The 13,531-nt window shown below is 44.9% G+C and overlaps 1 protein-coding gene across 1 annotated transcript in view; it reads right to left on the minus strand.

Annotated features, from left to right (window-relative positions):
- LOC130114074 (L-fucose kinase) overlaps nt 1-13,531 on the minus strand; it is a 28,285-nt gene that overhangs the window by 2,769 nt on the left and 11,985 nt on the right. Inside the window, exons 12-20 of the mRNA XM_056281820.1 lie at nt 11,972-12,139; nt 11,651-11,724; nt 9,023-9,378; nt 8,325-8,577; nt 6,477-6,643; nt 5,607-5,834; nt 5,048-5,191; nt 4,837-4,956; nt 4,552-4,739 (exon numbers count right to left, since the gene is read on the minus strand). Of these exons, the coding sequence (XP_056137795.1) occupies nt 4,552-4,739; nt 4,837-4,956; nt 5,048-5,191; nt 5,607-5,834; nt 6,477-6,643; nt 8,325-8,577; nt 9,023-9,378; nt 11,651-11,724; nt 11,972-12,139 (1,698 nt within the window). The remainder of the gene's footprint in view (nt 1-4,551; nt 4,740-4,836; nt 4,957-5,047; nt 5,192-5,606; nt 5,835-6,476; nt 6,644-8,324; nt 8,578-9,022; nt 9,379-11,650; nt 11,725-11,971; nt 12,140-13,531) is intronic.

A 13,531-nucleotide genomic window follows, 5' to 3' on the forward strand; every position in this document is an offset into this window, starting at 1 on the left:
ACTACCGCCACTAGTCTGGTCTTCAGGAAACTCGATGGATGCATCAAAAGCACATCAAGATAATAAATAATAATAATAATAAATTAAACGTATATAGCGCTTTTCTAATACTCAAAGACAAGACAACAGAAAAACATAACACAGTCATACAGGGGTGGATGGGAAGGGGCTACGAGAGGGAGAAGCGGCAGCCACACATGACACCACCAGTACTCCCACTTAAACAGACACAAAAGGGCAAGAAAAACAAACATCATAAATCACATATATCGCAGACGAAGTCTGAAGACTTGAGTCCTGATTGATGACTTGAGTGTGGGCAGATCGCAGCAGTGTCTCATGTGTTTGGGGATGGAGTTCCAAGAGGAGGGGGCAGCAGGTGGAGTGCTCGGTCCTTAGTCTGCCTCAGATTAGGGATGGATGAGAGGACGGGGTGGGGAGTGGGGCACGAGAAGGCAATGGAGAAGAGGTGTGTCTTGAGATGGGATTGGAAGGGTGGGAGAGATTCTGAGTCTCTAATGATTTGGGGGAGTGAGTTCCAGAGCCTGGGAGCTGCCTTGGATCACTGCGATGGGGGCATGCGGGTAGCGTAGTGGTCTATTCCGTTGCCTACCAACATGGGGATCATCGGTTTGAATCCCTGTATTACCTCTGGCTTGGTCAGGCGTCCCTACAGACACAATGAGCTGTGTCTGTGGGTGGGAAGCTGGATGTGGGTATGTGTCCTGGTCGCTGAACTAACGCCTCCTCTGGTCGGTCAGGGCACCTGTTCAGGGGGGAGTGGGAACAGCGTGATCCTCCTACATCCCCCTGGTGAAACTCCTCACTGTCAGGTGAAAAGAAGAGGCCAGTGACTCCACATGTATCGGAGGAGGCATATGGTAGTCCGCAGCCCTCCCCGGATCAGCAGAGGGCTGGAGCAGTGACCTGGATGGCCGGGAAGAGAGGGGTAACTGGCCGGATAAAACTGCGGGGAAAAACGGGGGGGGGGGGGGATAAAAAAAAATCTCCGTGACATTCACAATGTTGCCTACTTTTATATCTCCACCAAAATCATCACGATTACCTCTTGAATCTTCAGCATCTCACCCAGCCCTAGTCTCCATGTATCTTCATCTGTTACCATATATCTCATACCATATATCTCCATGTATCTTCATGTTACCATATATCTCATACCATACATCTCCATGTATCTTCATCTGTTACCATATATCTCATACCATATATCTCCATGTATCTTCATGTTACCATATATCTCATACCATACATCTCCATGTATCTTCATCTGTTACCATATATCTCATACCATATATCTCCATGTATCTTCATGTTACCATATATCTCATACCATATATCTCCATGTATCTTCATGTTACCATATATCTCATACCATATATCTCCATGTATCTTCATCTGTTACCATATATCTCATACCATACATCTCCATGTATCTTCATCTGTTACCATATATCTCATACCATATATCTCCATGTATCTTCATCTGTTACCATATATCTCATACCATATATCTCCATGTATCTTCATGTTACCATATATCTCATACCATATATCTCCATGTATCTTCATCTGTTACCATACACTACCGTTCAAAAGTTTGGGATCACCCAAACAATTTTGTGTTTTCCATGAAAAGTCACACTTATTCACCACCACATGTTGTGAAATGAATAGAAAATAGAGTCAAGACATTGACAAGGTTAGAAATAATGATTTGTATTTGAAATAAGATTTTTTTTACATCAAACTTTGCTTTCGTCAAAGAATCCTCCATTTGCAGCAATTACAGCATTGCAGACCTTTGGCATTCTAGCTGTTAATTTGTTGAGGTAATCTGGAGAAATTGCACCCCACGCTTCCAGAAGCAGCTCCCACAAGTTGGATTGGTTGGACGGGCACTTCTTTGAGCAGATTGAGTTTCTGGAGCATCACATTTGTGGGGTCAATTAAACGCTCAAAATGGCCAGAAAAAGAGAACTTTCATCTGAAACTCGACAGTCTATTCTTGTTCTTAGAAATGAAGGCTATTCCATGCGAGAAATTGCTAAGAAATTGAAGATTTCCTACACCGGTGTGTACTACTCCCTTCAGAGGACAGCACAAACAGGCTCTAACCAGAGTAGAAAAAGAAGTGGGAGGCCGCGTTGCACAACTGAGCAAGAAGATAAGTACATTAGAGTCTCTAGTTTGAGAAACAGACGCCTCACAGGTCCCCAACTGGCATCTTCATTAAATAGTACCTGTTAGAGCCTGTTTGTGCTGTCCTCTGAAGGGAGTAGTACACACCGGTGTAGGAAATCTTCAATTTCTTAGCAATTTCTCGCATGGAATAGCCTTCATTTCTAAGAACAAGAATAGACTGTCGAGTTTCAGATGAAAGTTCTCTTTTTCTGGCCATTTTGAGCGTTTAATTGACCCCACAAATGTGATGCTCCAGAAACTCAATCTGCTCAAAGAAGTGCCCGTCCAACCAATCCAACTTGTGGGAGCTGCTTCTGGAAGCGTGGGGTGCAATTTCTCCAGATTACCTCAACAAATTAACAGCTAGAATGCCAAAGGTCTGCAATGCTGTAATTGCTGCAAATGGAGGATTCTTTGACGAAAGCAAAGTTTGATGTAAAAAAAATCTTATTTCAAATACAAATCATTATTTCTAACCTTGTCAATGTCTTGACTCTATTTTCTATTCATTTCACAACATGTGGTGGTGAATAAGTGTGACTTTTCATGGAAAACACAAAATTGTTTGGGTGATCCCAAACTTTTGAACGGTAGTGTATATCTCATACCATATATCGCCATGTATTTTCATCTGTTACCATATATCACATACCATATAGCTCCATGTATATCTGTTACCATATATCTCACTAACTTGCTAGCGTTGAGGTGGTTGATGTAAAGCATTTACTAACAAGAAATACAGGAAGGTGTGCCTTTTAACCCTGCTGAGGTGAGCAGTTTGTACTATCTGGACTTCATATCTACTGAAAACTACGACTTCCTCCTTCTCTACTGTACTGCATGTAAGCAGATGAGGTTTCTTGATATAAAAGAGCCGTTCACTTCTTCCTGTTTCTGCTCTCATCCTTCCGAGGACTTCCTGTTTACAGAATCCAATATAGGAAGTTCTTCAGTGCTGCCGAATAGTTAGTCAGTAGCTTTTTGTGAAGTTCTTAGTAGCTAAATAAATATAGAAAGGCAAAATTATGTTTAATGACTTAATGAATAAGTTGTTTTCATACAGCCAACAACTCCAACACTGTAAGGTATTACGATTCCTTACAGTGAGTGTGATGGATCCCGACAGAGTCACTCGCAACCACAGACCTCACATCAGATTTCAAAAGTGGTCTCCTTTTCTAGGAAAGTGTGAACGCCCTGATCGTGACACCCGGCCTTCTCATCAGACTGACTTCTGACTCTAACTAGAAGTCACTCATTGAATCTGTAAATCACTTTCAATATATCATCCTGGTACAATGCTCTCACCATCAAAAACAAAACTCTCTCGGATCACCAATCAGGCCAGTAAGATAACAGGCTCAATCCAAGCTCCACTATCTGAGTTGTACACTCGGTCCAACCTTCTAAAATCCTCCCTCATTACACAGGACCCCTCGTACCCCCTCCACCAATTCTTTACTTACTACTGTTATAAGTTCTTCATTCCCTCAGCCATTCATTCATTCATTCATTCATTATCAGCCGCTTCTCCGGGGTCGGGTCACGGTGGCAGCAAGCTAAGTAGGGCACTCCAGACGTCCCTCTCCCCAGCAACACCCTCCAGCTCCTCCTGGGGCATCCCAAGGCGTTCACAGGTCAGATTGGACATGGAGTCCCTCCAGCAAGTTCTGGGTCTACCCCGGGGTCTCCTCCCAGTTGGCCGTGCCCGGTAAACCTCCAAAAGGAAGGCGCCCAGGGGGCATCCTAATCAGATGCCCGAACCACCTCAACTGACTCCTTTCGACGCGAAGGAGCAGCGGCTCTACTCCGAGCTCCCTCCGGATGTCCGAGCTCCTCATCTGACCTCTAAGGCTGAGCCCAGACACCCTACGGAGGAAACCCATTTCAGTTGCTTGTATCCGCGATCTCACTCTTTCGGTCACTACCCAAAGCTCATGACCACAGGTGAGGGTTGGAACAAAGATTGACTGGTAAATTGAGAGCTTTGCCTTCCGGCTCAGCTCCCTCTTCATCATAAGCACCCTAAATAAGTTAAAATAAGCACTTTATCCATTCCACAAATGGATAAACCTTTAACCTTTCTTCTAACATTTCTCCATTGTCAATTGTCAATTTTTTTAACCTTTTTACTCATGTGTCTTTGTAATTTGTTGTCTGTTTTTGTGTTATTTGTTGTGTTGTCTGATGTGTGAGCCACATCAAAGAAGAATTTCTGTTAAATTGTGTCAGGTCAGCCAATACAGCTTTTGGATTTTTTTTTAAATTCTTCCTTTGTCTCGAGACCCTAAAGGTGCTCCCTACAGACTCCATGTTGGACGTCATCAATGAGACAGAAAGGCTAACCTGCAGTAAATTGCGTGCAAGACGGGTCTTCCCAGTGTAGACCAATAGGAGGTGCTGCTGCAGAGCAACCAGGAAGTCATCCGGAGGACTGAGATGTTCCACTACCACCCGCAGGGGGAGACAGGCTTTGGAACGCCCAACCTTGATTCCTCCCACCAAGCCACCCACCTGGTCCTGCCAGCCTCCTCCTGGAGTCAAAGGAGGGGAGGAGGGAGGAGAGGAAAATTTGCTTAGCTGTTGTTATAACGGCTAATGATAAATAGAGGGCAAGAGAGCGAGAAAGACCCGTGGTGAGTATCTGCTCCAGATGCAGGACCGCGTGGATAAGGGAGTTTGTGTCATAGGTCCGACCAGTACATCTGTAGACAGCAGCCAGCAGCGCCCCCGCCAGGATACTGCTGGTACCTGCAGGAAGAGGAGATGACCTTATGACCTTTCTTGGCCTTCCTGCCTTTAGTGTTCACAGTGTTTGTTTTGGTTTAGCTGTGACTCTCACCCAGCCCAGAACCATGGGGCAGGATGGACCAACTGTGGAGCTCCACACCTCCTCCCCAGCGCTGCAGGAGCTGCTCCTCTAGAGGCTGCTTGGAAGAGAGGGAAAAAAGCCCACTACACACACACACTACCTTCAGCAGGGCTCCTAGAACACACACAAATACACACACACACACACACACACACACACACACACACACACACACACACACACACACACACACACACACACACACACACATGCAAACACACAAATAGAAACAGCCAGATAAACAGACAAATGCAAACAGATAGACAAATTAACACACAGTTGAGGTCGAACAAATCCAAGCTTGATGTCCCGCAGCTGTCTACAGATGTACTGGTTGGACCATGTCAAAAAAAAAAAAGGAAATTTTCCATCTCATAATAATCTGTCCTTTCCAATAAAACCTATTGGCTCCAATAGTAACCTGACTACGGTATAGCACGCTGTCCAACCAATAATAACCTATCCATCACACAGTAACCTCTCCATTTCATAGAAACCGATCTATCCCATAGCACGCTGTCAGCCTTACCAGGTGCATGCGGCTGACAGTGGTCCTTAAGGTCCTCAAGCTTTTCACAGACTATCTCTGTAGCAACCCCACTATCTCGTCCTCCGGTGTGGCTGACCAACAGGAGGCGAGGCTCCCTGATGCGACGGGCCCGGGCACCAATGGGACACTTTCCATCCACCTTCACCGCAACGTTGGTCACTGAGCCGCCATGCTCAAAGGCAATGGGAGGGGTGTCACTCCAGCCACCTGGACAATCAGCCAAAATCAACCAAAGACCTTTTACATGGATAATACCTAACCTCTACCTACTTCAACAGCCTGGAACATGCGGATCATACTGATTTCTGAACCTCAGCTAGTTTTTTTTTCTCCCTTTTTCTCCGCAGTTGTATCCAGCCAATTACCCCACTCTTCCAAGCCATCCAGGTCACTGCTCCACCCCTTCTGCTGATCTGGGGAGGGCTGCAGACTACCACATACCTCCTCCGATACATGTGGCGTCGCCAGCCGCTTCTTTTCACCTGACAGTGAGGAGTTTCACCAGGAGGACGTAGCGTGTGGGAGGATCATGCTATTCCCCCCCAGTTCCCCCGCCCCCCCCGAACAAGCACCCCGACTGACCAGAGGAGGCGCTAGTGCAGTGACCAGGACACCTACCCACATCTGGCTTCCCACCCGCAGACACGGCCAATTATGTCTGTAGGGACGCCCAACCAAGCCAGAGGTAACATGGGGATTCGATCCAGCGAGCCCCGTGTTAGTAGGCAATGGAAAAGACCGCTATGTTACCGGGATGCCCCTCTATAAAAACTCTTAAACTTGTAATTATTACTATTGAAAATCCTATGTTTTTAACAGTTCTGGGAAGGCCCATGATGCATCACTCACCAGCCAGGTCCAGCCTAGCAGGGCATTCCACCTCCTGCCACTCCTCTATTGGTGGGATTTCATCTTGGCCAACGATGACAAATTTCTGTGATGACATCACTGCCTGTCTGAGCAGCACCTGCCCTGCCCCTTCATAGTGCCGCGCTGCTCGCACCAGCAGGTCCGGCCTGTGGGGGGCAGTCAAAATACACACGACTGGTTTTCCTCTATGGTTATGTTCAGATTGTCGGCTCAAAATTGACTTTTGGCATATCCAGATAGGGATCCAATTTCTTGTGTATGAGGTCTGGGCAGCGAAAAACCACATTGACACTAATCTTTGTAAATGAGATTCAAACCACAATCACTGGTGATTTGAGATGTAATTCAAATCACAATTCTAGATATGTGTCTGAGTCTGGCTGCTCATATTCAATGTCCAACTGTCCTTAACATCACTTGAAATGTGATGTCACACAGTAATGAGATGGAGGTCTGTCTATGCAAGATTATTCACACACACACACATACACACACAAACACACACACACACACACACACACACACACACACATATATATATATATATATATACATATGTGTGTGTGTGTGTGTGTGTGTGTGAATAATTTTATATATATATACGTATATATATATATATATCCATCCATCCAGCCATCCATTAACTTTTTTTTAATTATTATTTCTGATTTCTCCCAATTTAGTGGCCAATCGATCCCTATTTTAGTTCAAACACCCACCCTCGTACTGCATGCATTCGCCAGCTGCATCTCTCTGGCCAGCAGTCTCGAAGGAGACGCCTAGCCACTTTTGTGACAAGGCGAATCCAGGCTGAACAACTGCTTTTTCCGATACACACAGATATGCATTCACGTGATGAACACAAGCCAACTCTGCCCCCCTCCCGAAGACAGCGTTACCAATTATTGCTGCTTCGAGTCCGGCCATAGTCGGATCTGATGAGACCGAGGTGCGAACCCCGGTCCCTAGTGGGCAACTGCATCGACACAAAGCCGATGCTTAGACCGCTACACCACCGTGGACCCCCCAGCCATCCATTATCTTAACCGCTTATCCCGCTCTCAGGGTCGCGGGGGATGCTGGAGCCTATTCCAGCAGTCATTGGGCGGCAGGCGGGGAGACACCCTGGACAGGCCGCCAGGCCATCACAGAGCCAACACATACATACACACACACACACACACACACACACACACACACACACACACACACACACTCATTCCTAGGGATGATTTAGTATGGCCAATTCACCGGACCTACATGTCTTTGGACTGTGGGAAGAAACCCGAGCCCCCGGAGGAAACCCACGCAGACACGGGGAGAACATGCAAACTCCACACAGAGGATGACCCGGGATGACCCACCAAGGTTGGACTACCCCAGGGCTCAAACCCAGGTCATTCTTGCTGTGAGGTGACCGCGCTAACCACTGCACCACTGTGCTGCCATATATATATATATATATATATATATATATATATATATATATATATATATATAAAGGACGCAGCACCATTAATAGCCTTCAGCTTGTCAGATTCCGGTTAATATACATAGACACGCCTCTGTCATTACCAAGATAACCAATGCAGATAGGTTAATGATGCCTGAACACACCAATCTGACCTGATTGCTTGTCCCAAATACTGGATCTGAGAAACCCGCCTGTAGGTTAGACATAGTGTATAAGATCATTTACTTAATAATCAATCAATCTGATCCCATTTTGTCACAAAAGCTGAGACAGTGATCCCTCCATTCTACCCAGTACCACTTCTCTCTTCCCATTCACTGCTCTCTGTCACACTAGCCCTGATCCTCTTTCACCTGCCCAGCCAGTTGGCTCTCTGTTTGGCCAAGGCGTTGATGCCTGCGAGCAGATGCCCCGCCTCCAGCAGAGAGAATGCATGCCTCCAGGCTTGGTTGGCTGCAGGGCCACTCCTCAGTCCTCCCTTGCCCTCTCCTGCCAGGCAGCCCAAGACATCGGCTATACAGGCAAGACAGCGGGCAGAAACACCAAGCTCCACCCCCTGAGACGCCCCCGGCTCCGCCCCCTGATCCGATATGCGGCCTGCTGCAACTGGAGACAGAGTGAGAGAGAGACAGACAGAAACAGAAAGAGAGAAAGGGAAAGATAGACAATCAGATAGAAAAAGATACAGGGGCCAAAAGTCAGAGACAGACAAATAAACAGGGAGATGGAGACAGGAACAGAAAGAGAGAGGAGAGAGTCATTTTACATTCTCACAGTAGTCACCGGTGTAATCACTGAGATGAAAAATGTGTCCCATAATTAGCCTTTATATTTCATTAACATGTCGACCAAGTTAATTGGATGACAGATATGATGATGTATGAGCGTTATTATAATTTCATGAGGTAACAAGACTTGTGTTATGGCCCTAACAAGTAACAAAAACGTCAAAATACAAAATATCCCAGAATCTCTCAAAAGTTCAAGCTGATAAATCTGAAACTTAAAAAAAGTTAAACAGGAATTTGGATTTTTATTACACTCAACTTACTAGAGTCCAACGTCTCCAGCAGTTTCTCCTGCTGTCCTCCCAGCACAGCAGCTCTGAAGCAAGGCAGCAGGCTGACAGCTTTGTGGCCCGTCAACGTGTCAATCACCCTCCTCCTCCCCGCCAGGAACAATAGCTCCTCCCTCCACTGGAGCTCCGCCTCCTGGTGCGTAAGCGACATCACCTCTTTGAGCGACAGCCTCCACGACTCTCTCCAGCTCTCCAGGCTGCCAGGACCACCCAGGAGCCAGCCCACGCCTCCCTGCAGTCCCGCAGCGCCACCCCTGGGATGGAAGACTGGAAAAAGCCGCGCTTCCAAAAGGGAGCGCTGAGAGCCCGTAGCCCACAGTTCCTCAGGCCTGGGGAGGGATGAGAGGAGAAGATAGAGAGAGAGAAAAAGAGAGAAGAAGATGCAAGGAGAAAGAAGAGAAGAGAGAACACTCACTCTCTTCTCAATATAAGATTAATGATGAAACAGACTTCCTGTCAGGAAATGAACAAACAAGTACAACTTGATACCAGCAAGTGAGAGAATTCAAGTGATGTTTTTATTTTCTCCTTCCTTCATACATACGTGTGCTGAAACGATTAGTCGATTAAAATTTTGACAATCAACTTGTTGTTTTCGTTATTCATCAAGTAAGAATACCGAATATTTGCTGGTTACAGCTTCACAAATACAAGATTTCATTGCCTTTGTTTGATTCATATCATTATAAAATTAATAATATTTTACAACTTTCCCAAATTCTCACTACAACTGTTTTTTGACTGCTAGTCAGACTAAATGAAAACTTTTAAGCCAGAATTTTGGTCTCTGGGAACTTATGATATGAAGTTGTCATTTTTGTATTTTTGACATTTTATAGACTAGATAATTCATGAATCAATTGAAGAAATATATATACATATATATATATATACACACACACACACATATACATATATATGTGTGTGTGTGTGTAGCTCAGGCTTTATCATATCATTATAAAAATGACAAAGGGGTCAAAGGTAAGTGACTTTACTTGTATAGCACCTTTTGAGAGCAAAGATGTCACAAAGTGCTTCACAGAGGAAATAAAGCATAAACATACGTACAACATAAAACACAATAAAAACAGAAAATAGAAAAATTACACAAAGAGGTCTAAACAAATCGGTCTTGAGTTACTTTTTAAAGGTGTCCACAGATCTTAAGTCCAAAGGGAGAGAATTTTCAGGTTTAGGAGCTACAACCTCAAAAGCACAATCTCCTTTGAGGAACAACCAGAAAACCCTGATCAGAGGACCTTAGAGACCAGCTGGTGACATAGGGCTACAGTAGATCTCTAATGTAAGCAGATGCCTGACCATGCAGAGCTCTATAGGTGATCACAATAACTTTGAATTGGATTCTGAATTTGATAGGGAGCCAGTGGAGAGCAATCAGAATCAGTGCCACATGAGAACTTTTGGAGGACCTGGTCAAGAGTTTAGCAGCAGATTTTTGGACCACTTGTAAATGATTCAGGAATATTTTGCTCAGGCAGGTGAAAAGGGAGTTACAGTAGTCACAACAGGATGATATAAAAGCATGAATTAACATTTCCATCTCTGCTTGAGACAGCTGGAAAAAACAAGAGTGAACCAAAAACTTGACATGTCGGTCCAGAGCAGAGCTTGAGCCATAGTGATACCTAGATTTCTTATGGAAGAGTGAACCAATGAGATGAGACCCAAGACCATTCCTTATTTTAGGGACAAGACTAGGAGGGGCAGAAGTAAGGATTTCCGTTTTGTCTCCATTTAGCTGTAAGAAATTATCTGCCATCCAGTTCTTTATAGTGTTTAGGCAGTTATTTAATGCTGAAAATTTAGCTATGTTTTAATGTTTAAATGAGACATATAATTGAATATCATCTGTGTAGCAGTGATAGAAGATACCTTTAAAGTGCCTTATTATCTGTCCAAGGGGATGTATATACAAGGAAAACAGAATAGGACCAAGGACTGAACCTTGAGGCACACCACAATACAGAGTTTCAGATGAGGAGGCAAAGCTGCCAACAGAAACTGCAAAACTCCTATCAGAGAGGTAGGAGGAGAACCACTGCAGGGCTGACCCAGAGATGCCCACCCACTGCCAAAGTCTCTCAATCAAGACACGGTGGTCCACAGTATCAAAAGTTGCACTGAGATGCAACAGCACCAACACCGAAAATTCTTCTGCATCACCATGCATCAAGATATCATTTGAGAGTCTAAGAAGAACTGTTCTGCTGAGTGCAATCGGTGGAAGCCAGATTGAAACTTATCAATGATATTATGCTCATCTATTGCAGTTATGAGCTGCTTAGCAACCACTATTTCTAAAATGTTGGCTATAAAAGGCAACTTGGAGGTGGGCCTGTAATTTTGGGGTAGAGAAGGATCAACATTTGATTTTTTTGAGAAGTGGTTGAATAACAGCTTGTCTGAATTGAGCAGGGACATGACCAGATAGAGTTGTTGATTATGGATAGGACCAATAGAGCCAAGGACATTTTTAAACAGAGATGTTGGTAAGATGTCAACGAGGCAAGAGGAAGTTTTCATATGGTTAACCAAGGTCAACTAGAAGACAAGTTGCAGGAGAGAAGGACTGATTCCTACTGGATTCCTGTGCGGCTGTAGAGGAGGCTCCATTCCATGTTGAGGAAGGAGGTACTGCCAGTATCACAGGAGACCTGGGGAAGAGAAAGGAGACACTCAGTTCTGGACAGAAAGAAGAGGAGGAGAGGCCAACAGGGAAGTGTCAAGGTTCATAACCCTGTTCTCAACCTTTCTAAAACCACAGAGACACCATGTACCACATAGAAATTCAAAGAAACTGTGGAAAATCCTGTTTGCTCCAAGACTAGTATGTTGAAATGTTGAATAGCAAGACGGTGACAGAAGATATATGAAGAGAAAAAGAGAAGTCAGGTAAAGCACCTTATCTTGGGCCCCCAGCACTGTGTATATGCTCAGTTTCAGCTCGCCCAGCTGGATACGGTGTCCCTGGATGATTATGTCAGTGGTCAGTTCTAGCTGTCTTATGTGTGATGAAGAGGTGAACTCCAAGCCCGACAGCAAACAACCTGAAGGGACTGCCAGATGACCCTGGAAAGAAAGGTAAGAGTTCATCGTAATGTTATAATTATATGTCAGTTTGACAAGTTCAATTTAAATATTTGAAGACTTTCAACTTTCATCTTTCAAAAACTTTATTGTCCACCAATACAGGCAAAAATGGAAATTTGTCTTTCGCTGGAGTATAGCTCACGTAGTGATACAATACAGTACATATAAGATCATCAAATGCACATAAAAAGACAACACAGTACATGTAGTAAAATCTTACGCAGTAAAAAGGTAAACTGCAGTAAAGGTTGTGTACTCAACAGGAGTTAAAAGTTAAAAAGTTGACCAGTGGCAGTTAAAATTTAGATAATAAATATCAAGGGCTGTATGCTAGCTCAGCTCTGCAAGTCCATAGCTTCCTCTATAGTTGCTGTTGAGCTCTGCAATGGCAGTGGGGATAAAGGATTTTTTAAAACAACACTTCTGTACACAGGGGACTCTGAACCTCCACCCTGGCGTCATCATCTCGAAAGAGGTATGAAGGGGATGGGCTGTATCATCGAGGATTTTGTTGGCCATTCTATGTGCTGTTTTTCCTGATGTTCTAAGAGCTGGGTCTGTGTGCAGCCTGTGATTCTGCTTCCCTTGTTGACCACTCTGGAGAGTTTGGCTTTGCTCCTCACAGACAAGCAACCAAATCAGGACACAATGTTTGAAGGTCAGTATACTTTCAATCAGAGCTTGGTAGACACTACTCAGGAACTCTTTTTTGACATTGAACCCTCTAAGTTTCCACAGCAGAAAAAGTTGCTGCTGGGCCTTCTCATAAACAGCCTCCCCATTCCCCGAGAAAGAGAGGGTCTGGTCTATTTCAGTGCCAAGGTATTTAAAACACAGTACTTTCTCCATTTGCTGTTGGGCATTAATCTAAAGTGGCTTTGACAGTGGGTGGGGCATGATGGTCTTGTTGCCTCCAAGGCGCATCTCCTTTGTCTTACTCATGTTGACAAAGTGGTAATATTTGTCTGGAGGCTGGGTAGTTGTCTTTAATAACAAATTCCTGGGGCCAAAGACACTAGTGTATACACAAACACACACACACACATACACACACAAACACACTTTTAAAGGCTTAAGAAAGGGGCGTACGGGTAGCGTAGCGGTCTATTCCGTTGCCTACCAACACAGGGCTTGCTGGTTCAAATCCCCGTGTTACCGCCAGCTTTGTCAGGCGTCCCTACAGAAACAATTGACCATATCTGCGGGTGGGAAGCCGGATGTGGGTATGTGTCCTGGTTGCTGCGCTAGTACCTCCTCTGGTCGGTTGGGGTGCCTGTTTAGGGGGGGAGGGGGAACTGGGGGGGAATAGCGTGAGCCTCCCACGCGCTATGTCCCCCTGGTGAAACTCCTCACTGCCAGGTGAAAAGAAGC

This window comes from Lampris incognitus, chromosome 6, assembly GCF_029633865.1.
Source record: "Lampris incognitus isolate fLamInc1 chromosome 6, fLamInc1.hap2, whole genome shotgun sequence".
NCBI classification, from domain to species: Eukaryota; Metazoa; Chordata; class Actinopteri; order Lampriformes; family Lampridae; genus Lampris; species Lampris incognitus.